This window comes from Phragmites australis, chromosome 5, assembly GCF_958298935.1.
Source record: "Phragmites australis chromosome 5, lpPhrAust1.1, whole genome shotgun sequence".
In the NCBI taxonomy this organism is placed as follows: Eukaryota; Viridiplantae; Streptophyta; class Magnoliopsida; order Poales; family Poaceae; genus Phragmites; species Phragmites australis.
In genome coordinates, this window is record NC_084925.1 from 41,882,176 (window position 1) to 41,909,519 (window position 27,344).

The following is a 27,344-nucleotide window of genomic DNA, read 5'->3' on the forward strand; positions in this document are numbered from 1 at the left end:
TTTGATTCAAATCAATTCAATTGATATTATACGAGTGTACTGAATAGACATGTACATGAAACAATTCTGAACTAATAGACAAAAAATGAAGCCTTTATCCTATCCAAGAATTGTACACCACCAATCAAGTAATTCCAACCACTGATAGTCACCACCTCCCAATCAAAGCCTAAATGAATCAATCTGAATCGTAGCGCAAATGAACAATAATTTGCTCTCTCAATTCACTGTCGTCTTCCCTCACTGCCGCTGCAATGTGTCGCCCCTCCCCTCACTGTCCTGTACAGCCGAAAGCGGCAGCTGTGGTGGCAGTGGCAACGCATTGCAAGGCAATTCCATTACCGGCCAAGAACCACGACCTCCCCAAATGAAAGAATTTTTGTCTCTGTCTTCAGCTTCTACCAAGAAAACACCGCAGCAGGCAATTCAGATGATGATAAGGCGGACCGGGACGGCGCTGATGCTGAAGATGAATCATTCTCGTCAATGTAGAGATCGTACGACTTCCAGGTGTGGTCGAGCAGGCAAGGCTTGCCGGCGTCGAGGCGGTCCCATGGCTTGCCCTTCCCGGACCAGTGCATCAGGCTGACGGGACCCTCGTGGAGGGGGCGACAGCTGCCGAAAACGTTGTCGCCACCCAAGCCGTGCTGGTTCCACCGGTGGTCGACGGCCTCTACCTTGCCGGCGAAGACGAGCAAGAACGGGGGCAAGGACCCAAGCTCGTAGATTCTTTTTTGTTTCTGCATCTCCATCCACCACTCGATGCGGCGGCGGTAATTGCCGACGCGCCATCGCCGGAGGTCGATGACCATGACACCCGTGTTGAAGTAGCAGGGCGCGCGGCGGCGCCCAGCGAAGACGCGCACGCTGAGCTTGGTGTCGGACCAGAAGGCCTCGGTGAAATAGCGGGAGAAGTTGGCGTGGCAGTACTCGGGTGCGGCCACCACGGCGGCGGCGGGCAGGCGCGTCTCCCAAAGACGCTGCACGTCGTCGACGGCGAGCACGTCGGAGTCGAGGTATATCGTCCTCGGCACGCAGCGCGGGAGCAGGTCGGCGAGGTAGTTCCGCGCGTAGTTGAGCGGCGCCTCGAGCGCGGCGCGCACGGACGCGGAGATGAGCCCCGCGACAGCGTCGGCGCGGAACGGGTAGATCTCGAACCGCAGCGACGGGAACGACGCCGCCACGGCGGCCCTGAGCTCGCCGACCTCCGGCGCGCTGCCGCCTTCCGCGGCCACGAAGTGGAAGAAGAGCGACTCCGGGCACGACGCGTGCTTGAGCAGCGAGTAGATGGCCGCCACGGACCCCCTGAGGTAGTGCGCGTCCAGAGTCATGGAGATGTGCACCAGGCCCGGGTCGCACACCCCCGCGCCAGCCACTGGCGCGGGGCACCCCTCCCCGTTCCGGTACTCCGGCGCCTCGGCGAACCTCGGCAGCGCCGCCGCCGAGGCCGTCGCCCCAGATGCGGCCAAGAACGCCGCCAGGACCAACCCGGCCCACATCGCCGGGGAAGCGCCCATGGCCGGCGCCGGCGAGGGCTCCGCCTTTGTCTCCGGAGATGCCCTCCCGGCTCGCCCTCTCCCTTGGGGGGGATCGGGGTCCCGGTTGGGCTGGGTTGTGTGGTTTCCTTCCTGGAAGTGGTCGGCGTCGTCGCTCCCTCGCGCGCTGGATGGATCGATGGGCCGAGTCATTTTATCGGGGACATTTATATGTGGCGTTACCAATAGAGCACGCGTGGAACGTGGGTCCCACATGCGGTGCGTTGGCTTCGGCGTTGCCTTGCTGTTTTTTTATATATATTTCTTTTTTTTTTCAAATTTTAGAAAATAGTCTTTCGTTTGAAAAAATAGTAAAAATAGGCTTCTGGCGGCGTCGAGAGCGAATGCCACGGACGTGTACAATTTGGTCTGCCCCCAGTTGTTGGGATCACAGGAACGGAGAGAATAGCATCTGCAAAAGGAGAGGGTTTACCAAAGAGAATTGTTAACCGTCTAAACATTTTATTGTGCAAAAAAAAGAGCTAAGTTGCCAACACGAGCTCATGGGTTTGGATTGGAACTTTTAAAGGCGCAGATAAAGTTCATGGGTTTGGATTGGAACTTTTAAAGGAGCAGATAAAGATCAGACATGTAGCTGTTCTCAATTGGGTGCACGTGTCGAGATCCACTGATGCAGGGGTGGATTAAATGAGGCCGCGTATTTGAGAATTCCGTTGTGCTGCGGTAAGTAATTCTCAATTATCATTTAGGATTATGGATAGGAGGCTTTTGTTGGGAAATTACTGCGATTTCCTGGAAGCTTCACACGGCATGTGAATATACAACATGGCACGCGTTGTATCATTTAGGTACCCTTTAGCTGTTAAGAACATTTGCAACTCAACTACTCAATCAGAATCGTCGTGATCTCTTATCTTTGGAACATAATAAGGGTTTCATATCGTAGTAATTTCACGAGAAATCAACGAGAACAGATGACAAAAAACGGCACTCCAATTTCTTTCCAAACAAATCTCTACCGTCCGAAATGGCACTATCAGGTGGCTAAAGTGACTTCTCTTTGCTGTGCTCTGTGCACACATTGCAAGTTTGCGACGCCGACAAGTTTGCACGTTTTAGTTTTCTATTTGTGTTGGTGAGGAAGAGTACTAGTGAGCTACTCAGCTAGCAGATGGCTTTAATTCGTTTTGCATTTCTTTAAGATAAAAAGAAGCTTCCTGCCGCCTCTTCTTCCTCGTTTTTTTTTTCATACTTTATACCTTTTTTTTAAAAAAAAGTCTTTTTTACTTAGCCTTCTTTAAAGATTTTTACACGACCGGGTTCGAGCTCCGGCTGGCTCCTCTCTTAGAGCCTTAGTCAACTGCACTACGTGCAGTTTCTGTGCATATTTTATACTTAGAGAACGTTTGAATCTTTTGCTGGCCGCACGTTTTTCCTTAGCGGGGAAAGAATCGGACGGTTGCTTGGATTTGTTTCGTTTGCTGGCTACCTCTGTACTTATGTTTTTTTTTTACCTTTTCTTTTTCAGCGCATCAACCAAATTAGCTCTCCATTGCTGGCAAGAGGAGCCGAGCAAGACGAGCAAACAAACCAAATATATCCTTATTTTATTTTCCACGATATAATGCTATACATGCATACACGTTCAAAACAAAAAAAATCTGGACGATCTCTGTGAGACCACAAACAGATCTGACCAGAACAATCATCCCAAAACAGCAACAATACGATTTCCCGGGTGATAATACTGAGGATTTACATGCAGTATTGTATTCTGTACTACTACGGGTTAGTGCCGAACATGTCAAATTGCCCTGCTTTTCAACGCTGCAAGGGTAATTAAGTTGCCGGGTAATCCACGTTTAATCAAGGCCATTTCACAGGAAAAAAGTATATCTCCGTACGTTGGTACAATCGGAAGCATCTTGTCACCCTGAAGTTCATGTCGCTGTCAGAGTAGGGATGTCAATGAAAATCGTAGATTTGGATACCCGCTGCGCCTGATAGGTCTGAATTCATGTTCTATTTTTCGTTCACGGGTTTATCGGGTTAGATACTGGAATGTTTCAGATCGAGCTCGTGTTTTAGTTTTCATCTGCGGGTGCTCGTCGGATCACCGAAACAGTGCATTGTATATTTATCCAAAAAGCCCACACGCATATCTAAAGGCCTCTTCATTAGGGAGTCCACGCACTGAAGATTGTCAGTCAGATTGTTAGAACTCTAGCTGGCTTAGCCCCATTCAGCCATCCCTGCACGCGCCGCCGCCATCGTCACCACATGCCACGGCTACCTCGTCGGCCCTTCGTGCACCCCTGCCGACCTATTCTGCTTCTATTTCATGTCGGTCGTCCACGTTAGCCCCTCCAGCCTCTTCTGCTTCGATTTGGTGCAGGCCGTCCGCACCATGACTAGATCTACTTCGATTTGGCATCGACAGTCCGCACCACGACATGATCTACTTCGATTTTCTGATTTGGGGACCTGTTTAGATCTGCTGTACGACCCGACGGGTCCCCACCGAGTTCAGGTGCGGTGTACATTTTAATCCGATTAGTAGTTCATGTGTGAATCGGATTTTTAATTCTAAGTTTCATGGTGGATAGTTTTTTATTGAATCCGCGCCCGACTCAACTCGTTGCCATCTCTATATCAGAGTTTGTTGCCTGCATTTTTCAAGTAATCCCGTCCATTGCTTTCTGCATGAGTCTGACAACTGACAGGCTAATGGTACCATAATTAACTTTGTTGGTAATGATCTGTACTAAGTAATACGTTTACTTGTATGAGAGATCTGTTATGTAGGATTTTAATTTCGTTTTATAATTTTTTTAGTTCACAGTGAAAATATCAAAATTGGAAATTTTGATTATTTTTCATCCTCTGCTGTGAGTCCCACCTATCAAGGAAAAAAAATATGAAATTAAGTATTTCATTCTCTTCGAAATCCACGATGTCTCACTCTCCATCTTGAAATAATAGGTGCGATCAAAAGGGCCTATCTTGTAGTCTTTCTTGTAGAAGAAGTAAATATATTCACAGTACTCTAATCTGATTTCAGCAATTTCTCAGTTCTTAGAATACACATTCTTTTATACTATTTTGCTATACTCGTTAAGGTGTGAAGTTGTCATGCAAATTTGCAACTGGGATGGTCTCTATCACGAGGGCAAGAATCAGCAAGCCATTTGATCACCACGTCTATGTCTGTACAGTATTATTAGAGGTCAGTTTACTCAATCAAACTTGCAAAACGATAACAAATCTGTAGCAATCGTACCGACGTCTCTGTCTCATCAATCGCGTTTTTCAGTTGCAATTTGCCACTTCAAAAGCGATGCACGGAAAGTCTGGAAACCGGACCGATTCAAAAGCGATGCCCAGCACCGTCTGTTTCGTCATCCACATCGAATCAAACGGTAAAAACGACCGGAGAGTGCCGTCAGTAAGTGGTTGCTGCCGTCAGTAAGTTCTTGACCGGAAGATGGTCTCGAGAAGACGAGAACACGGCGAATCGTGGAAATTTTCGGTTTATTTGCGCACAACTTGATGTCTGCATCTTGTACGATCATATCCTGCACAGTGACTGCGACTACAAGCAAGAATTCAACACGTAGTAGCGACTAGCGAGATGTGTTTACACTGAAATATCAAAAAATAAAGAAGTACTCCGTATTAGAATTTAGAAGAAGCCGAAGCAGCTAGCCACAAAACGGGACGGTTCTGGGCCACCGTATACGCGACAGACGCCCTTGGTTTAAGAGGATGGCGTGCCACAAGCATGCGTGCGATCAATCGATCAAACATTCGTCGTGGTCACGATTGGTGCAGCGAGGGCATCAGCAGGGCGTGTTGAACGTTCTGTCCCCACGTCTGCAATCGGGTACAGATGGTGCCATGGTGGGGCGACGCGTGGCTCGAAGGTTCTTGGCTTCATTCGTCCATTGGACCAAAGAACCAAGGATCGGTTCCCGCCGGGACGTGCTAATTCGCGCGTGACTTCCCAGCGCGTACGAATTTTGACAGCTAAACGATAAGTCTTTATTGTCTCTGTCTTCGCCTCCGACTCAGCTCCCTCAATATGCCTGTCTTCACCTCCCCTCTGCCTCCGCTTCCAGCCTCCTTGATGTTCTCATCGTCATCTATCCCTCCTTCTTTCTCGCCTCTAGTGATCTTTGTTGAAATTTGAAGAGATTTTTCTTTTAAAATTCGAATTTGAGTTGGAGTCAAATTTGAATTGAGAAAATTCCTTAAAAGAAAAAAAAAGAGGAATTAGGTCTGACCGAATGGACCGCTTCTAGGCCCAAAAGCCGAGCAGCCCACCCGGCCCGCTGCCTAACCTAAAGGGGTGCCCGTGCTCTGGGGTTTGGTGGCGGCCGCCTCAGGGGCGCGTTGGGGGGCTCCGCCCTTCTCGGTCACCCGTTCGTCACCCGGCGGATTCGGCGCACCGTTGAGGCGTCGTGGGGTGGATGCCGGGCCTCTTCCTCTCCCTTCAAAGGCAGGTGGACTCACCTGATCTTCCCCTCAATTCCTTTTGCGAGCTGTTCTCCACTTGCTCTGATCCACGGTTCTCTCTCTCTGTTTCTCTCGCGCGAGGCTGTGCCGGCTTCCTCCGGTGGGGCGTCGACCGACGTGGTTGAGCTCACCTTTGGTTGAGTTCTCGTCGACTCTCTCTTGCCGGCCTCGTGAGGGATTTGGCGCTGCGCCTTCCGCCTGTTCGGTGCTCGGCTGTTCGGTTGCTGGCTGCGCGTGTGCGCGAGGAGATCCGTGGTGTTGTCGGCTTGGTGTTTTCTGGGATGTGCCTTCATGCACGCCATTGCTTGCAGTGTTCGGCTTCTTCACCTTAGCCCGGTGTTGGACTCTTGCTGTTGTGGTTTCTCTGCTTCTCGGGTGTTGGCTGTGGTGTGCTTCGCAGCCGGCTCTGTGGCATTGTATCTCCGAAAGCTATTCCCAGTTGTCCTTGGCATAGAGGGGGAATCTCAGTTTTCTGGGTCAGCGCATTCGCGTGCCTTGCCATCTTCATCCTCTGGACAGTAAGCTCGTTCCAATCCCTCCTCTACATTCTAGCGTGCAATTTTGATTCTCATTTAAGTACTTTTGTATATGCATGCTAGAATTGGCAATATTCTGCTCTGTGATGAATGCGAGCTAAGTGCGTTTAGTGTATCAATTGAGCTCTTAAGATGGGCCGTAGTTGCCGGTTATTGATCTAGTGGAATTTCTGTTGTTATTCTGTGTGTCCACTGTGGTGTGCCTTTTGACACCCTCTGTTCAGTGGCTCTGTGTTGGCAAAGCAACTCTGGAAAGCACTTAGCGTTATCTGATTCTGTTGGCTTGGACGCCCTTGTATATTGCTCTTGATCTGGTGCCACCTTGTGGCACCTTGCTCTAATCAGTTGCATTCGGCTGTCTTTGAGGCTGTCTGATCCTGGTAGTTTGGGCGCCCTGCTGTACTCTGTGTTCGGCACTCTCTCTCTGTTTTCTTTAGAGGCCGACTGATACTGTGCTTTATATTTTTCATTGGTGTTCACTTGATCATAAACTAGGGTAGCTCGGTCTAGCTTTAGAGGTGACTTGATACACTGATCGGTAACATCTTAGTATGTGTTGATGGCCATTGATTCGGCAACTTGCTCTGAGAGTCATGACTTTGTTTTAATAACTGTTCATGTGTTATATTGCCTCACTTTGTCAATTGTCAGTCTTGATTCATTTGTATTCATGAGTAGCTTATGTGCTTTCATATATGCTTTTGAAATGCTCATGTTTACCTATATGATATATGTTGGCAGTTATGTCTTTATATATTCTTGTACATTCGGAATCATTTCAATCGGAAAGTTGCTAAAATGTACTTTAAAACAACAATCTTTAGCGTGCTTGCTTCCGCCCCGCCCTCCTTCACTGTCTTCGGTGGCTCCCCGTCGCCGGATCTACCATCGCCGCCTGACGTCACGTAAATCCGGCGTTGCCGGGCTATCTCTTTCACACCCTCGCCGCCAACGTCACCTTCGCCCACCACCTCCGCCTAGCCTATAGCCACCCCCCGAACCTCCTGTAGGCCCTCCGACTTGGGCCGCCGCCCCCGAACCTCGAACCCTAAGTTTGTCGCGGCGAAAGAGAGAAGGAATTAACCCTTTTTTCCCCTCAATATATAAAATCTAGAAAAAAAATTACCTCTCAATGCAAGGGTGCTTCGCTGGTCTGATAGGATTTATATAAAGTTAAGCACTTATTTCAATAGGAGACAATTTATAAATTAAATAATAGAGGAAAAGTGAGATGTTAGAAAGATATATGGTTTTAGAAAGTGTGTTGATCCTAATTATATAGTGAAGGAGTGTTTTGAGGAAGAGGAATGGAGTGTCGAGTTCAGAAGAATCTTCATTGAAAAGAACAATATCCAATGGTGTTCTTTGCTGACGTTATTACAAACGGTGCAGCTAAATGAGTTGGAATATGAGATGTATTGAGCTCTTGACAAATATAACATGTTCTCCACGATACTTTTTATAGATTTATAACATTTGGGGGTTGATTAGCAAAGGAGCTAAAATCCTTTAGAAGTATGGCATACCTTTTAAGATCAAAGCTTTTCTTTGGCAAATGTTCTAGGACAAGCTGCGAGTATTAGCGAGCCTAAAGAAAAGAGATTGAAAGGGAAATGAGTTGTGTTACATATGTGGAAAGAAGGAGATCACTAGCTATATTTTCTTTAGATATCACATTTCGAAGTTTATTTGGTGTTGCATTAGGGATGCCGTTGGATAGGATGGATACCCATCGTCGGTGGCTGATTTTATGGATGAATTGGCTACCTAGTAAATTTGGTATTTCATAACATTTGAGCCTGTTTATGTTTGCGGATGTAGATTTAGCTATTTGGAAGATGTGCAACAAAATGATGATTGAAAAGATATTTTCAAACAAGCCGATTGACATTGTATTCTCTAAGATCTTTTTTATGTAGAAATGACGAGTCTACTCAAAAAGGGTCCAAAGCTCAAATCTGAAAAGATTATCTCCCGCATGCTAGAATGGTTGAAGAGTTTTGCACATACTCAAGAGACTCACACCGACATCATTGAGTCGTAGGTTTCTCATAACTTTGTCTGAGTATCTTGCTACTCTACACTTAAGATGAATTCGTATTTCTGAACTCATGGAGAGCTGTAGCTAGACATTTTTCATTTAAGTTGTTGGCTCGTTTGGGCTTGTCTTGGTAAGATGATAGCCTTAACTGATATTAAAAACTTCACGGTGTCTAATTTGACTTTTGGTATAAGCTGAGAAAAGTCTCTTGTTAAAAAAAAACCTTCTTTCCCTCTCCTTATCAGCACAAATATTTGGATTTTATTACGTATCAGATTCGCTAAGTGGCTTCTAGACTTGGGTTGAAGGCTTCAGAAATCAGAATATGCTCTCCCGAGCCTCGGTGCTGCTTCGACAGTGGTAGGCACGAGTCGCCACGGGCTCTCTTCTCTTGCAGGGATACCAGGCGAGGGTCATGCTGCTGAATGCCGAGGCCTGCAGCTGTTGCGAAGTCACTGGTCGTTTCTGATTCTGAGCAGCCAAAGCCAAGCGTCCCTAGTCTGCTGGTCGCCGTCAGCCGTGGATAGGTTCATGCAAGTTACAAACCAATCAGCCGTGGACAGGCCACAGGCGAGCCTGACTCGTCGTACGTGTCGCCCGGGCGCGCGTACGCAGAGACACGGGGGCGCCGGGCATGGCATGGCGGTGCACGGGGGACGCGGCGGAAAGGGCCTGTTTGTTGGCTGCTCACCTGGTCGCGCGCGTGAAGGCCCGACACGTTTGGTTGCCTGGGCGCGCGGGCTGGACAGGCTCCGCCCATGCAAAATCATTGCGCCGGTTAGGCTCCGCAGAAACGGATTTATTTTCGAATCTATTTCCACAGGGCCTGCTCGCTCGATGCAGCTAGGAGGACCTGCTGGGTTGTCCACGTAGCTTAACTTTGTTCATATTTAATGAGATAGATTGAGTTAATTCAGGCTGAGGAGATATAATAGGATAGGTTTGGTTGACTGTATGGGTTTAGTTTGTTTGAGAAGAGATTATGTTTGGTTGCTCGTATGAGTATATCTGTATATGTTTATAAAATTAAAATAAAAAATAAGTACTAATATAATAGTTATTTTGTATAAATATAATTTATAGTACTTAATTTATCATATTAAGTCGGAATCAAATTTAAAGTATACTAATTATGTGCTAATCGCATTATTAGTGCAGCTCTCGCATGCCTGGCGTAGCCGAAATGCGATGAAATCCGTTTCGAGGGACCAGGCTCACGCTGCTCACTTGCATAGCTCGAGACAAGCACAGGGGAGCCCCAAACACCTATACAACACGTGGCCTGCACCCGCAGGGCCAGGGATATAATAGTGATCTAAAATTTTTAAACGTCTTCATAAGTAAATTAGAGATCACTAACAATCTATTTTAATTAATTTTATCAGAGAATAAAAGTCAATATTTAATTAATATTCTAAAAAAACCCTACTTTTATTTCTTCTAGTAATTTTTCATGGCTCAAATAAATTTCTAAAAATCAGAAACAATTTACTAATATTCTTACCATGTGATATACTAATTTATAAAAATATTTCTAATACTAGGTTATTTTAATAAAAAAGTATGTTTTTTTATAATACAATATATACTCGTTCTTACAGATAACCAAATACAATCTTTCTCAGTTAAATTAAGCACGCACAACAACCAAAGAAACCATATAATATCTTCTCAATCTAATTAAACTCAACTTGACTTACTAGATAGTGAACAGACTGAGTCATACTGCCAACCAAACGGACCTTAAAGGTCTCGCACCCTTGTTGCGTACGCGGTCGAGCGGGCGAGAGCGAGGCGAATACGGTGACGGCCACGCACCGGCCGAGGTACGTGCGCACCACGCAGGCTTCGGCGTCTCGTCAGCTGTCCCGATAGCGACGTGCGACGACGCTGCCTCGTAGGTCTTGAACCAGTTCCGACTCGTCTCGGGTCGTTCCTTCCACTCGGGGCTTCAACGGGTCGGGTCGGGTCGTTCCTTCCACTCGGGGCGCGACCAAGACGACGACCTGAAACTGAAACAGGGATCGGTCGCGTGCGCGCTTTGCTCACCGACGTGCAACGGCTCTTTCTACATGTGCGCGCCGGCGGCGCCGCGCCACGGGTAATTTGGCGGTCAGTTGGGACTTGGGAGAGTAGTTCCGCTGGTTCGCATTTCGTATCGGCGTGCTATGTATACGCTACGTACGTAGCTAACGTGCAACCGCGTGTAAGATTTGGAACTTGCTGATTTCTAGCACGCAGCTTGTGCGACCGTGCGGCAATGCATCCCCGTGCATACGTAGCGAGTTTGGCCCGAGCGAGATGTCACGTACCGTCTCGAAAGTACGTTGGCAGTGGCACAACCCGATTTCGGCGTCCACAACAACGTGAAGCTGCAGTCGGGCTTGCCGGGCTAGGCAACAGCCACAGCCGGAGCTCGAAACGCTGCGATTCTGCAGGGAAATCGGAATCGGGCGCTTCTTGTGGGTGGTACGGCCGTACGGGGCTTGAGATTCAGCCACGGCCCACCGGTAGAGTAGGTAGGCAAAGGAACACGCGTGCATTGACCCAAACAGCTAGGTCTTGATGAGGACCCGCTCCCGGGCGCTCCACCCGGATCATAGGAGACTGGAATGGGAACAAAACCGGGCCTCCAAAGCGGCCAGCTGCTCCTTCGCGAACCGAACTCCGCCACGCCGCCAGCAGCAGAAGCCGTGCGTTTCAGCTGCCGCTGGGAGCTGCCATCCTCCTCGATACCGCCGTTGCGGCGCTGCATCTTCGTTGCCGTGTACGTCTCATCGCAACAGCACTTGTTTCTTTCGATTTCGATTCCAAGGTGGCACGCACACACCACGCTCACACATACCCATAAGTACACCCTTATCAACAGATAATACTGCTAAAAAACTCATATATGTGTAAACAGTGTTAGCATCACTGCCAGATCATTCTCATTTAAACTAGATACGGCCCTGATCCAATCAAAATACTCAGAATTAACATCACTGCCAGGTGAACCAATTGCCATGTTCAATAACCTTAAAGTCTACGAACAGAAGGCAATAGTGGTCATACATAATCGATATGCCGGAGATATTGGACACGAGCAAATTATAATTCCCAGCTTAGGTTCTTTCGATCAGGGCCAATTATGCAGGACAAATCTCCAGCTTCAATACGAAGCTACTCAGGCAGCAGTTAAATTGAATTGCAGAAAAGGACAGAAGAAGCAAAACAAATAAGAAGCTGATCCTCCAGACAACGCATCTCTATACAGGAATGCCCATCTTCATTTTGCAGCAAAAAATTCCAGCAATGCCCGAGGCCTTCTTCACCAATACTTATTTCTCCTGGCTATCATATTCGTATTAGAAGGAATGCCCATCTTCCTTCTGCCAGCCTATGGAAGGGAAGCTCTCAACTCCTTCCTGTCTGGCCCAAATGACTGCACAATCAGAAGAGTCGGTCAGAATTGGGCCATCCCCACGTATGATCAAAATTCAACTGTTGTTGAAGTATGATGACTAAAGCCACATCCGCTCTTCCAAGAGCTTGTGATATGATTTAAAAATGGAAATAAGCATGGTCATTATAATGGAATTAGTAGACCTTCTCGTTTTGGAAATATCTGTAGTCAAACTTTTAAACTTTGACTTAATATCTTTTAAAATATTTAGATTGAGAACAAGAAAAAAAACATGTGTATATTGGTCTCAAAAGGCACTTTCATAGTAATATTATGGTATTGGATCTTGTAACTACATCACAATCGAAATAAGTGGTAAATTACATATCGGAGACACTGTAGATGTCCAAATTTGTGACTGCTGACCGGAAGTAGTGCTTGCCAAAGGAGACATAATTTCAACAAAATATTTCAAATCTTTAGCTTGAGTTAAGATCATGGAAACCTCCCATCTGGTTAGTTCAATATAGTACTATAGAAGCACCGCTTGAAATACAGGTTACCGAAACTCAACTCCTTATAAAGGCTCTACCCACTAACGCAAACATACAAACATAACGAAATTATTGGCATATACGTGCCATATCTCCACTTCATATAATTAGGAGAATGCAACGATTGTCAGGCTGATAAAGATGTAACCTAGATTTTGTGCATTTCAGATTAGTTGACTTCCGTTAGAAAAAAGACAGATGAAATATATTTCACATCAACTTACCTCCACACCGAAGCCCTTCTTATAAACATTTGTGAAGAGCTCAGAAGTATCAGGCATAGAGCTTTCCTGTAGATATTGAAAGGTGCATATGTAGTGGTAAGCGTAACTAATTTGAAGCGGAAAAACTATAAGAACATATTTAAATGCAAAGAGACCTTTGCTTTAGCAATGGCAGCATCGACTTCTTTCCTAATTTCTTTCTCCATATCCTGAGAAGAAATAATAAGTGTATCAAGAATTAGAATATAGACTGAATGGTATAATATTTCGCTATTTATTGGCCTTATCAAATACTCCCAGAGAATCTTGTACCTTGAGCTCAGCGGCAGTTGCTAGGTCATGAGCCAAGATCAGCTTTCTAACTCTCTCAATTGGATCACGCTCCTGGTGGGTATTGTGACACAATTAATTGAAATCCACTCTTAGCATGACTTAAACTCCAAACTGAAAGATCAAACATCCTTACCTGTCTTACACCAGAAATCTCATCCCTGGTGCGGTAAGTGCTTCCTGGATCTGACATAGAGTGGCCATGGTACCTGTAGGTATCCATCTCAAGAACCTAAATACATGAAATGGGGAAATTTAGTAACCATCATTTGGCATACAAAATGAGAAAATTATGAGCATAGAAATAATGACCATAAGTTACTAGCAACAACACTTGAGTATATGCACTTATGTTGAACTATTGAGTGTGCCTTGGTAACAGAAGACAGCAGCAGCATCACATTGGAAGTTAGCATAATATAAAGCACTAACCTATGATACAATGAAGCCTAATTTGGCATCAAAGTAAAGTTGTTTTCATATTTCATAAGTACAGAAGGGTCACTGGCAGTAGCTGACATAAGCCAATAACGCAGCTGCTTGGATCAGGAAGCATACCACTATCAGTGGTTCGATAAACAATATTATATGAAACAAGGCCAACATGAAATTATTGCTTTAATAGATCTCAATTAAAAAAACTGATTTCAATCTAATTGCTCAATGTTGAAATTCTTGCTGACACACTGACGTAAGGAGGCATACGGGTAGACACAAGAACAGCACAACCAGTATCGCCACTGAACACCAAGCTAGCTGGAGTAATGCAGATAATTCCTCCAATATACTCTTTAGGAACATTAAATCACAAACTAGCAAGTGAGGGAAAATCTTTAGAGAAATATCATAAACGGTTTTGACCAGGGAAGGTCCAGACACTTGCATCATGTAGAGCCATTGTGTTTTCCCAGCATGAAAAGCTGAGTGCAGCTCTATGGAGTAAAATTCTGGTCTACTGCATTGGTTCTTCATTTGAATCTAAAAAAGAAATCTGAATCAACTAGCACAACAGTACAGCCAAGCCCAACTACAAACCCCTAAAGCCTAACAGTAGTTCTCCTACATGGTGAGCATACTCCAAATAACAGAAGGCAACAAAGGTTCATAGTACTCACAATTGGGCCATTCGCAACAGCATGCTCCTTCGCAAATTTGCACGCTTGCTTCACAGCAAGAACATCCATTCCGTCAACCTACACCCAGTAATATTTTATGATGTCAGTAGCAAATATTAAGTAACATCACCATGAAATCCAAGCTTGAGTTAACCCCTTATGGTCAAAGCTGGTGATAATATGGGTCAAAAGGAGGAAGCATATATCAACATTCTTATAATTGCAAAATTGCCAATCAATAGTCTATAAGGTACAGGGATGAAATTCATTTAACAAAGGAACAGTGTAGCTTCCAAAAAAAACCATAATAACTCAGGTCAAATTAAAATCGCTGTTAGGTAGTTACAATAAATAATTAAAGAGACTTATTTCTGTGCATGCTGGAACGGCTAGCATGTGATGAAATACCATACTGAATCAGTTATACCCTTTTATGAAGGGACACCTCTTTGGCAACTAAAGAGATACCACACAGAATCAATAGGGTCAAACTCTCCATATAAAAACCAATATAAGCAATCCAAACATACCACAAACAGAAATCAAGTTTATCACAGCAGTCAACTTTCATGAATCCAGGCACTATGATGAGCAAAGCCAACAACAACAATTTGACATCACCTTCAATCCAGGCACATAATCACCGCGCTTGTAGTAAGAGGGGCTCTTCGCCGCCCTCCACTCTGCTGTCCCCATCCCATCTATATAACAGAAATCAGACCCAGATCACGTCACGTCAGATGAACAATCAGATATCACGATTGCAACCCCAATTCCCAAAAGTGATGCACGAACTCACAATGGTTGTTTTCGCAGACCAGTATAGCGGGCAACTTCCAAAGGGCCGAAATGTTCAGCGCCTCAAAGAGCTGTCCCTGGTTAGCAGCACCGTCGCCATAGAGCGCGAAAGTTGCGGTGTCCTCCTTCTTGTACTTCTGCGCGAAGGCAAGTCCGCATCCGAGGGGTACCTGTGCGCCGACGATGCCGTGACCGCCATAGAAATTGGCGTCCTTCTTGTAGAAATGCATGGATCCGCCCTTCCCGCGGGAGCAACCGGCCTCGCGGCCCATGAGCTCCGAGAAGGCGGAGACGAGGTCCCCTCCGCGGGCGAGGTAGATGCAGTGGTCGCGGTAGGCGGTGATGATGGAATCGGACCGCGTGATGGCGGCCTCCATGCCGACGGCGACGGCCTCCTGGCCGTCGTAGAGGTGGCAGAACCCGCGGATGAGCTTGGCCTTGTAGAGGGAGTCGGCGGCGATCTCCATCCGGCGCATCACGGACATGTCGCGGAAGAAGGTGAGGAGCTCGGCCGGGGTGGTAGTGACATCGCGGGAGGGCGCGTCGACGAGGTGGGCGGTGAAGGGGACGGACGTCTCGATGGTGAACGCGGCCGTGGAGTCAGAGATCGGGCGCGCCGCGATGAGGTTTGTGACCGGGGCCCGCACAGCGGGGAGGCGGCGGAGGAGGGCGGCCGCGGCCATGGCGACGACTCGCTAGGGTTTCGGCGGAGAAGGGGGGTAGGTATCAGATAGACGAGAGATTTTTATCTGCGGAGTTGTTGCGTTCTAAGGAGAAGGTTGGTTGGTGATTTGTTCGGCTCCGCTCCTCGGTAATTTGTGAGGAACTTTTTTATTAGAGATGGGTATGAAAAAAATTGACTTTCACGAAGTTATATGAGGATAGGACCTGTTCCTGTTATAGTTTTAATATATTATATTATATAGGAAAAATAATAAATTACTCATTTTTTCTAACCTATTATATTTAATCCATATTGTATTAACTACTCTCGTATGCATCAATAAATTACTTATTTATACTACAAACATATTGTTACCATATCGAAATAATTATCTATGATTTAATTTTATATTTTTATTTAAGACTCGATCCCAACAAAATCTAAACTATAAAGGCACGAACGTGTTTGGTGTCGAGCACGCTCATCAGACCCTTCAGACACAATCCAACGCTCCTCCTCGCTCCCTCGCGTTCTGCCCCGGTCCGTCCTGCCTTCCTGCCATTTAGAGTGCCCCCGCCGTCCGTCTGCTGTGTTTTCGCATACAGAGTGCCCCCGCCGCCACCCCGAGCGCCACGCCGCCTCCCCGAGCACCCCGCCTCCCTATCCGCCCCCGTGATGGTCGGCTGGAAGATCCGCCCCCGCGATGCCGCCACCCCGAGCGCCACGCCGCCTCCCCGAGCACCCCGCCCGTGATGGCCGCCTGGAGCACCCGCCTCCCTATCTGCCCCCCTGATGGCCGGCTGGAAGATCCGCCCCCGCAAAGGCCGCTGGAAGATCCGCCGGGAAGATCCAATCTCTCCTACCAAAATCCATCCGCCCCCGCGATGGCCGCTGGAAGATCCGCCCGGAAGATCCAACCTCTCCGTATATGGAAAAGGTAATTTCTTCGTATCCTACCTTCCAAAAAATAACATCTTTTGCTTGTAGCCTTGGCTGCCGAGTTGAGTACATATGCAAGTTATTTATTTGCTTTGCGTTGACGGGGAGTGCAAGATACCGGGGAGCCGCTGCATCTAGCGCCGGACGACAAGCAGGAATATCCTGAAGAACTGACGTTTGATGCATTTTCTCAGGTATGTCCACTGCTATGCCGCACAACTAATAGCATTTGATCTGTTTGCATATCATTAGCTATTTTACATGAAAGCATGTTACATATCATTAGCTATTGGATTGGGAGATTTGATGCCGTGCTTTCCTGTAAATTCATCAAAGGGTACTCAGTTGGATTGGGAGATTTGATGTTAGAAATTTTAGTTTTTAGTCGTTTTCTTCTGACTTGACAGGTATGGGTTGTAATCGATCAAAAATAGATCTCAAAGTGTTCATCTGAGTTGTGTATGTGCTATGAGAATCTTCAGAATGTTTCATGTCCTAACTCTCATGAAAAATCTGAAGATGTTGGCTTAAGGCAAACCTTCTTCATGAGAGGGTTTCAGTTTTTATATGGAGTTGGGTGTGGAATTTTTATATTTCAGCTTTTTTATATAGGCTGCATATCCTGCTTCACTTCTTGCAGTAGTGTTGTTCTATATATTGACAAGTCCTTATCAGATAGATTTGCTACTGATATCATTGTTCATAGCTTGTTTTGTTGAAATTTTATACTTGTGAATGATTATTTGATTTTGTAGCAGAATTTTATACTTGTACTTTTAGAATTTTAAACTACAACTCAGCTTAATCAAGTTTAAGTTATTAGCCTCATAATTGTTGGTCATCTCATGCATTGACTAAATGGCAAGATGCATCAAGTCTCATAGACAGGTTTTGGATTCTATATATGATATTAGGTATAACATTCAACTTTGATGCCTTCTGTGACCAGAATAGCGGCGGTGAACCTCTGTTCTACACAATACAACTTTCTTCTGTAGGTCCATCCATGGCTTTATAGACAATTTGGTCACTCTTGATGTGTTGTTCAATGTAGAATAAGGTTGGCAATAGTGGGTTGGCCGCTAGAGTAAGCAGTATGGTAGTGAGTGTAAATTAAACAAGTTCGAGTAGTGGATTCATTTCGAGTAAACGTGACATTGTGTAATGTTTTTGTGCTGCAGCGAGGCCAGGTCACATTTTCCACTAATCAAACTTGTACTGGTACAAAGCCCTGATTTACTGTTTGGATATACCTCATTGGACTTTTCACCTGAAGAAGTGTCACCATTAGCCGATGCCATATGGTTTCTTCCTTTTGACAATGCATTACATTGTGCAGGAGTCATGGACTGTGGGCTGTGAGTTGGAGTGTTCTTGTGCTGCAGAGAGGCCAGGTCACATTTTACATTAAACAAATTTGTGCTGGTATAAAGCTCTGATTTACTATTTGGATATACCTCAGTCGACCTTTCACTGAGGAGGTGTGTAATGTTTTTCTCTGTTGTACCTGACTATTGTCATTCCTTAATCTGGATTCATGCTTTTATCAATTGTCTTAGATGTCTTAGATTCAGGTTTATGAGACTCTCTTTAACCATCCAAGATTAGGATACACTGAGCACTATACTGATTCATCCAAGATTAGGGCACTATACTGATTCATGCTTGGATGGTTAAGGACATGTGTAATGTTCCAAGCAATCTCGTAGATTCATGTTTAACACTTCCTTTTGTGAAAGTGATTATTCTCTGCTAGGTGCTCTGCACCAATCGTCTTCTCTTCTGTATACTAATCTGCTAAAGTTATTACCGTTACCTTCACACAAAAATTCATTGCACTATGTACCATTCGCAATAAAATCTGCTTTTTATGCATGCTGCATTGAACTTAGTTACATTCTCTTGCTCTTTGCAACGAGTTGATTGTATTTCGAATCTTCTTAATGCCTTTCACAATCTGTTGTCTCATCATTAATTTTTTTTCGATATTGCTTCATATCAGTTTCAAATAGAAGAATTGTGGCAGTTGTGGGCCAAAATCAGGGTTGAAATCAAGTTTCGCATTTACACCAGTTCAAGTAAGTTCTTGCTTTCAATTGGAATTGCAATGTTATTTTCCTAGATGATTAATTTCTGTGATACATAGCCTCATTTTTTTTAAACAATAAAAGCAGTTTATTCAGTCTTGGAACTTGGCTGGCTGTGGTTTAAAATCTGTGCTCCTTTTTTGTCATGCTCTGTCAGCATATTATTGTAACTTATGACTTATGATTGCTGTGACGCTTGTGAGCACTATGGTTTCCTTATCTGCTTCTATTATTTTGCATAAAGCTGTTGAACTATGTATTAGGCTATTGAACTATCTAAATGGCTGTTGAACTATGTATTAAGCTGTGCCATGGGCCATGGAACAGTGTAGCATGTCATGGTTTAAAATCTGAGCTCCTTTTTTTGTCATGCTCTGTCAGCATATTATTGTAACTTATGACTTATGATCCATGTGACGCTTATGAGCACTATGGTTTCCTTATCTGCTTCTATTATTTTGCATAAAGCTGTTGAACTATGTATTAGGCTATTGAACTATCTAAATGGCTGTTGAACTATGTATTAAGCTATTGAACTATCTAGCACTTGCATGTGGAAAAGAAATGAATAATTATTGAAACTGTGGTGGGAGGGGTGAAGGAGCTACCTGAACACTGTGTTGCATTTTGCACGGTTGCCTTCTTCATAACAGTAGCTGTAGATGTACTTAGACTGGTTTCTCAGAAAAAAAGGTTGGAGGATACAAATGTATATTCCACCTCGCTATTTTGCTATTTGAATCCCTAACGTTTGTTGTGTTCTTTTGTGGCCTATGCGATTATGTAGTCTGTTTTTGTAAAAACATATAGCCCTATGGAGCTTAGCCGAAAGAGAACGTATGCAAACTTCTCTCACAAGCCAGTGGCGCCTAGGTGCGTTTATATTATATTCACCTATCAACATGTAGCTAAAATAAATTATAAACAAAATAAGGCTAACATGTAATTTTATACAGATTCAAATTATTCGATGATATTGAATATTTGGATTTGGAGAGATTATGGAGTGTCGTTGTTAGGGTAGATGTCAAGTTCCCGATCCCCTCTCGTCATCGTGATAGCCAACACTTCATTCTCATGGATATCAATGTAAGTCACTTGTCTAATGGATAGAGATAACAATCGCGTTATAAGAAATATTATTACAACCTAACTTTTTGGTTATTTAATAATTTTAAGGGATCCAAAATAGAAGCAATTACATTGAACAACAACGTTGAGAGATTCAACACTTTACTCGCAGAAGGGTGCATTTATACCCTGCATGAAGTGAGATTCGATCCTAACTGGGAGGAGGCGATGCAGTTTCGGAATATTGGGCACCGGTATGAGTGTGTCTTGAACGACCGCACTAGAGTTGAGTCGTATACCATGCCTATTCAATTTCCGCTCTATCCGAAGCATCTCATGCCAATCCATGAAGTGTACCGACGTCCTAACAAGACGTTTGTAGGTAAAAATTAAGTGTGAAATATTTTCTTTTATCTATTATAATGAGAGAAGCAAGAGTGTTCATTTAATAAACTGATATAATTAATTAATACATCATACAGATGTAGCCGGAGTTGTTGTGCACTGGTGTAAACTTGAGCACGTTGGTCGCAGTAAACCCTACAGAGAGGTCATACTAATGGACACAAGGTATACTTTGTTGATATCAATTGAAAATTTGTTAAGTCAAGTCTTATATAGTAGAGATAATAATTTCATGCATAACATCATTTGTTTTTTATTGTGAACTTGTAGGTTCAACCTTATAGTTGTTGGAATTTGGTGTGAGCTTTTAGAGCGGTATGCGATAAGCTTGCAATCTGCGGGAAATAATAAACACGTTATCATTGGGACCATGCTGAAATTGAATAAGAGACACAGTGAGTGATTCCCCACCTTATAGTTTCTACTTATGTAACTGCATAGTAACTAAGAAAGTTCATTTTATGATAGGGTGTTTGGAGACTTCAGATCACACGATATTTACATTCAATCCAAATAATCTTGACAGTCGTGAACTACAGGGTGAGTAGTTCTATAGCCATCTAAAAATTATTGTACATGAACATAATTACTGAAATATGAATTATCAACTGACCCTATAATATAGTTAATTTAAACATCTCTGTTCGGATTGTGCAGCCTTCCAGCGGTCGTTAATCAGGGGCAATAGGGACTACAGATTCGTGAACAGATTTATTGAAAAAAGGTGGGCGTACCTAGCAACAGTGGTGTGACCTACGTTGGAGACTTATGGCTACAAGTTAATCTCCTCGTATAGTTTTGTAATGGATAATAATAGATAGTTATAATGATTGTAGTTTACAATCGGACATGCTATTTTGTATTGATTCCTTAGAGGTTTGCTTCATCGTGATTTCTATATTATTCTTAGGTTTTCAATGATTACTCACAATTACTTGGTCTGAAATGTTGTTGAACACATCCAAATAAATTTCATTAACTAAGGTGATTATGTTCTTATGTTGCCAATGGTTCATAACAAGTAACAACTGACATTTCGAGTTGTTTGTAGTCAATGCACGTGTCTGAAATTTGATCCTTCTTAAAATCTCAGATGTTTATTGTGTACGTGCATTCGATTCATGAACACCAAATAGTGTCTTTACTTGTCAATCAGAATATTATCTGTAACTGCACTTTTGCAGATATTAATATATGAAAACATTATCTGTAACTGCAATTTGGCGGATATTAGAATATGAACATGGATGTTTGGGTTTGTAAACTTGTGTGCGTATTTTTTTTAAAAAAAAGAATCATAAACGTAGTACATTATGCAACATGTGTGCGTTAAAAATTGTATGAAAAATACGACCGTATGCGATTCATGTGAGGAACCTTGGCCGGCATATACCTTTCATTACGTCTCAAGTCCTCGTCTGTAAAGCTTCGGCTCCCTATTCTGGTTGCTACCAGAATACAACCGTCGACGAACAATACTCATGATCAATTAACATCCTTTTGCCTGCTCTATCTCTCTCTCTTATCTCTTATCGATACAGACACAGCTAGCCTTGCTGTGAAATGAAATCGCAATATCATATATTCACATATTGTGATAGATACGTATAATTTCTATCTCATGATGATATTCAATTATTTGTAGTTACATGTATTTCTATTTTGATCAGAAGAATTGCTGTTTTGATTCCGTTAGCCAGTTAGCACCATTCTTTACCAAATTAAAATCCTTCACAATGGATGTTGTTTCATTATTTTGAATGCATCATATTTTTTGGTCTATCCTTTGCAACAGATATTAAATTCATACTTCTTTTAGACATGATGTAGTAGTGGAAATTTAGACGTCATGCTGTTTCCTTTAGTTATTTATTTAATTTGGCATTAGAAAATTTCCCGAATTTAAGGGTCAGATATCCTTTCTCGCAGATGTCGTCTTGGAAGCGAATTGATTATACTACGACGTTTAATGACCTGACTATCATCGGTATTACAAGTGATGTTGATCATAATCTGTCTTAAGCGATTCTTTTTCGATATAATTTGTGAAGTTCATATGTAAACTACTGACCAAATATATTTTTGGGTTTTTATTAGAAGGATCCGATATTAACGGTGTGGGTGGGTCTTCATCGTCCAGTGCGCAACCATCTCTCACAGATGCCAAAGAACGTAAGAGACAAAGGGAAAGAGAACGGTACGCACAAATGTCTATAGATAGGAAAGAAGAGTTCCTTAAAATAAAGCGTGAAAGGAGAAGGGACCGGATCATGCAAATGGATGTACGTAAGAACGATGAGTTGCTTGAAATTAAGCGTGAGAGGGAAAGGGACCGGTACGCACAAATTACTTTAGATAAGAAAGATGAGTTACTTGAAATGAAGCGGGAATCTTGTAAGCAAAAAAAGGATGATGTGACACTTCTTGGTGTTGAATGTCATCAAGAGTCGACTTCACTTTCAGTAACACATGGTAATTCCATTACCTTACAATACGTTGTGTATAGTGTTCTATGTTTAAAGCAGTACTTGCATGTTTTGATTGTTCATTAGATGGCCCCAACATATACATCTCAGGTGGTGGATCCAAGACATCCACAACACAGCCAGCGCTCATAGATCCTAAAGAACGTAAGAGGCAGAGGGAAAGGGAGCGGTACGCGCAAATGTCTGTAGAAAAGAAAGAAGAATTACTCAGAAAGAATCGCGAGCGGCGTAAGAATAAGAAAGATGGTTCAACAATTCTCACTGCAGATTGCCGTGAATCATCGAATCCTATCTCGACAACAACAGGTAATTCCATGAATTCATTATTTGGTTTTTCATCAACACCTTTGCTTTTCTAGGCGATCTAATTAAGCATACCATGTTTTTTTTTGTGTTGTGTCTGCAGGCATTCCAAGTGTATGTGGGCAATCTTTCAGTGCATGGAATAAGGAAAATGTTGCTCCTGGCGATGATACTTGTTGGTTGCGCCGAAATGATAACTACCAACGGTCAAAAATTCATAATTCATATGGTTCGGTTACAGCATTGGACATCGATAAAATTGGATCAGGAAAATCCACTGTCACAAAGTTACATCACATGCCATGTGCAATACGTACCCCGTTTGGAGACATGACAAGCACTCCGGTTAAAGGTATAATAGCATGCCATATATTGCATGAAAAATTAAAAAAACATGTGTTCATAGTCGATCCGGTTGTAATTTTGTGATGGGTGCAGAAAACAAACTAGATGCGAGTGTCGTAGATCATGATCATCTGTCTCCTCATAATGGGTCGTGGTATGCCCGAATGCCTGCGGATAAGAAGGTTGAATACTTAGAGAAGAAGCGTTTAGACCGCCAGAAAAACAAATATGATGTTTTCAATGTTAATGATCGAGAACCTTCTTCATGTGAACCGATGAACCCCACAGGTATGGTGATGGTTTATTTACTCGGTTTTGTTTTACCACAAATAATCTATCATATATTTAATAGGGAAACTAATTTGAGTGTATTATCTGACAGTTACAGCTGACAGTGGCATTGAAAGTTTCACGAGCAGTGACCATCGGGGTTTTGGTCGTGAGCTGGACCATAAACGTCAAAAGGGTCGACAGTGGTATGCACAGCTGTCAGATGAGCGTAGATCAGAATACTTAAACATCCTGCGTATTCGCCGCCAACAGAAAAGAACCAGTGCTCGCGTGGAAAATCAACAAGAAGTAGAATCAAATACTACGCACAACACAATTGGAACACATGGTCCTTCGAAACATGTTGATTATCGACCAGATCCCGATAATGAACTATATGATTCAGTTATATTTGAACCACTGGAACTACATTCGTCAGATGAAGGTAACACATTATCCATTAATACATTCGTCAGTTATATATTTTAATGTGTTCTAACACTGCTTCTTTCAACCCATAGAGCAATTCGAGGCAGACCAGGATATTCCCGATGAATTCGATGATGAAGAAGGGAGGTTATATCATGGTCAAGGTAAAAACATAAAGTAGCAATTTTCAGTCCCGTATAATATGTTGCTTTATCTGATTCATTATGTAACCTAGCCATATATATATTTTTGTATTTGTGCAGATGTTGATTTTGAATCATACGTGGTGGAAGGTCCTGATAGTGTGGGTATTCAAGGTTATGATCCGTATGATCGCATCTACCAAAATCTTCCAAAGAAACATCATGTTTTGAGGGATGCAAAGAACTGCCCGTATTGTGGAGCCAAACGGTTCCAATATGAGGGACTTGCTTTTTGTTGTAGGAAAGGGAAGGTTAAAATCTTCATTCCAGATGTACCGGATGAGTTGCGACGATTGTATACTAGCCTTGATGATGACGATGCAAAATACTTCAGACAACACATACGATATTTCAATTCTCATTTCTCCTTTACAAGTCTTGGTGTTACACTTGATCGTCGAGTCAGCACTGCTGCAGGAACTGGTATATATACATTTCGTGCACATGGTCAGCTATATCACCGTTTGGACCAGCTGGTACCTGGTGGGAAGGGTCCACGGCACCTACAGCTTTACTTCTATGATACTGATGAGACAATGGAACACAGAGCTAAGAGGTCTCCTGGTCTTGATATCAATTTGATCCGGAAGATACGGAGGATACTAGAGCACAACCCCTATGTGCAGACCTTTCAGAATGTTGGTTCTGCTCCAAACCTCCATGATTATAGGATTGAGCTGAACACGGATATTACATTGGACCAGCGAAGGTACAATGCCCCCACAGCTTCACAAGTTGCTGCTATCTGGATGGAAGGGAATGATCCACAAAAATGTTTCGATAGAAGTGTTATAGTGTATGGAAAAGCTGACAGACCTCGGTATATTCGGGCATACCATGGGTGCTACGATCCGTTGGCCTATCCTTTGTTTTTCCCTGGTGGCGAAACAGGATGGCAACGTAAGATGCTTTATGAAGGCCCTGAACCAGTAGATTGGCCAAACAATTATGATAACAATGATGATGACAACAGGGACGAGGAAGGTCCGTAGGCTATTTCCTATCTTCCCAAATTTAAAATTTTGCATGAATAGCTAATAATTTTCTTAGCCCCTTGTGACTATGGTATTGAGTTTATGTTTTTTGCAGATGGTTGTAACGAGTCCAGCAAACATGTCAGTGCTAGGGAATATTATTGTTTCAAGTTGCAAATCAGGCTTGGGGAATTTAACATACTGTTACATGGGCGCCGTCTTTTCCAGCAGTGGGTAGTTGACATATACATAAAGATAGAGTCTATGAGGCTCGATTGGTATTCGAAACCAGAGAATCAAGCTCTCATACGTGCAGATTTGTACCAGGTAGTACATGTCGTCCTATTTATTTGAGATTGTATCATTAACACATGTCCTCCATTTGTCTAATGTGTTGCTTATTATAATACTGGACAGGGTATTATAGATACAATTGCTGCTGGTGAAGTGCGTGCTTCTGAGGTTGGTCTAAGAATTGTGCTCCCACGGACTTTCCCTGGAGGAGATCGAGACGTGCAAGCACGATTCCTTGACGCAATGGTTTTAGTGACCCGGTTTGGGAAACCTGATTACTTTGTCACAATGACCTGCAATCCACATTGGGAGGAGATAACAAGGCAACTATTACCATGCCAGACACCACAAGATAGACCAGAATTGGTTGCGAGAGTATACCGGGCTAAGCTGCGTGATTTACACGATTTTTTGATCAAGAAGAGTCACTTGGGTGAGGTCGGATCATATGCACATGTTACGGAGTTTCAGAAGAGGGGTTTGCCACATGAGCACTTCTTATTGATTATGGCCCCTAACAGTAAGTTAAGCAGTCCCGATGATTACGACAAGGTTATTTCAGCAGAGATTCCTGATCCTGACAAGTACCCTGTATTGCATGCTCTGGTTATCAAGCACATGCTACATGGACCATGTGGTGCTCTCAACAAAAATTGCCCCTGCATGATAGACGGACAGTGCCGTTTTCGTTATCCTAGACAATTCTGTTTAGCTACACAGCAAGGAAAAGACTCTTATCCTATATATAGGAGAAGGGAAGATGGTCGTCGAGTGGCGACCAGGGGTGCCGTATTGGATAATAGATGGGTGGTTCCGTACAACCCCACACTGCTTATGCGGTATAACTGCCATATTAATGTCGAAGTTTGTTCAAGCATCAAGGCAGTTAAGTACCTATACAAATATGTCTATAAAGGCCATGATCGTGCATCCTTCTCAGTCGATTCACAAGATCAAAACGGTACAGTAATCAACGAGATTCGACAATACAGGGATGCAAGGTTCATAACTCCCCCTGAGGCCGTGTATCGGATATTTGGTTTCCCTTTGTATGCCGTATCTCCTTCTGTTTTGCAACTTCAACTACATCTGCCAAACATGCAATTTGTGTCATACAGAGCTACTGATAACCTGAATGATGTGGTGAACCGGGAGAAATCTAAGAGGTCAATGCTTACTGAGTATTTCAAGATGAACCTGGTGGATAGCAAGGCACGTAAATTGTTATACAAAGAGTTCCCGGAGCACTTCCGGTGGATCAAGCCCGACAAGCGCTGGCAGGCAAGGGTAAAGAGGCCGCAGATTGGGAGAATTGTGTATGCAAATCCTGCTGAAGGGGAGAGGTACTATTTACGTGTGCTCCTCAACCATGTGAGAGGCGCAACTTCATACGAGAACCTTCGTACTGTACATGGGAAAACATGTTCCACCTTCAGAGAAGCGTGCGAGATGATAGGGCTCGTAGAGACTGATAGATCCCTCGATGAATGCTTGGCTGAGTCCACTACATTCCACATGCCTTGTGCACTGAGAAGGTTGTTTGCGACAATTATTGTATTCTGCGAGGCGACAAATATCCGTGGCTTATGGGAAAATCATTTTGAAGCAATGTCCCAAGATTATCGTCGTACACACAATGATGCAGCAATGGTTGAGCAACTGGTGCTTAGGGATATTAGAAACGTGGTTCATTCAATGGGCAAGGATGTAAGGAATTATGGTCTTCCGGAGGTTGACGACTCAGGTGATGTCCTTGCGTAGTGTTTTACGTTTTTTTCGCTTATTTTGTCAATTGTCATGATTTATTGGTAAATACATAACAAAATGGCAGTTCTCTTATAGTTATGTCAGTGCTTATGTATCTAACACTGTATTGTAAA

The 27,344-nt window shown here is 43.7% G+C and overlaps 3 protein-coding genes across 3 annotated transcripts; 1 reads left to right on the forward strand and 2 right to left on the reverse strand.

Moving 5' to 3' along the window:
- LOC133919757 (probable galacturonosyltransferase-like 2) lies at positions 1–1,703 on the reverse strand. The gene has a single exon (XM_062364254.1). The coding sequence runs from the start codon at positions 1,686–1,688 to the stop codon at positions 399–401; it is 1,290 nt and encodes a 429-aa protein (XP_062220238.1). The 5' UTR covers positions 1,689–1,703; the 3' UTR covers positions 1–398.
- Positions 1,704–11,661: 9,958 nt separating this feature from the next.
- On the reverse strand, positions 11,662–15,806 carry LOC133919758 (pyruvate dehydrogenase E1 component subunit alpha-1, mitochondrial-like). Its single transcript, XM_062364255.1, has 8 exons — positions 14,996–15,806; positions 14,818–14,897; positions 14,197–14,274; positions 13,218–13,313; positions 13,064–13,135; positions 12,907–12,960; positions 12,752–12,817; positions 11,662–12,012 (listed from the first exon to the last, which is right to left on the reverse strand). The coding sequence occupies exons 1-8, from the start codon at positions 15,675–15,677 to the stop codon at positions 11,968–11,970; spliced, it is 1,173 nt and encodes a 390-aa protein (XP_062220239.1). The 5' UTR covers positions 15,678–15,806; the 3' UTR covers positions 11,662–11,967.
- A 3,884-nt stretch (positions 15,807–19,690) lies between these two features.
- LOC133917707 (uncharacterized) lies at positions 19,691–20,675 on the forward strand. Its single transcript, XM_062361571.1, has 4 exons — positions 19,691–19,773; positions 19,864–20,137; positions 20,238–20,325; positions 20,431–20,675. Exons 1-4 carry the CDS (start codon positions 19,762–19,764, stop codon positions 20,561–20,563), a joined length of 507 nt encoding a protein of 168 aa, XP_062217555.1. The 5' UTR covers positions 19,691–19,761; the 3' UTR covers positions 20,564–20,675.
- Positions 20,676–27,344: the final 6,669 nt, after the last annotated feature.

What these genes read in the sequence shown, in the direction of transcription:
- LOC133917707 (XM_062361571.1), top strand. An exon ending in TCCTAACAAGACGTTTGTAG is followed by an intron (nt 20,138 to 20,237) that starts GTAAAAATTAAG and finishes TACATCATACAG; the next exon opens with ATGTAGCCGGAGTTGTTGTG. An exon ending in GTCATACTAATGGACACAAG is followed by an intron (nt 20,326 to 20,430) that starts GTATACTTTGTT and finishes GTGAACTTGTAG; the next exon opens with GTTCAACCTTATAGTTGTTG.
- LOC133919757 (XM_062364254.1), bottom strand. Translation starts at nt 1,688, where the DNA reads ATGACTCGGCCCATCGATCCATCCAGCGCGCGAGGGAGCGACGACGCC.
- LOC133919758 (XM_062364255.1), bottom strand. Translation starts at nt 15,677, where the DNA reads ATGGCCGCGGCCGCCCTCCTCCGCCGCCTCCCCGCTGTGCGGGCCCCG. An exon ending in CTGTTGCGAATGGCCCAATT is followed by an intron (nt 13,314 to 14,196) that starts GTGAGTACTATG and finishes TCATGTATTTAG; the next exon opens with GTTCTTGAGATGGATACCTA. An exon ending in CTGCCATTGCTAAAGCAAAG is followed by an intron (nt 12,818 to 12,906) that starts GTCTCTTTGCAT and finishes CAATATCTACAG; the next exon opens with GAAAGCTCTATGCCTGATAC.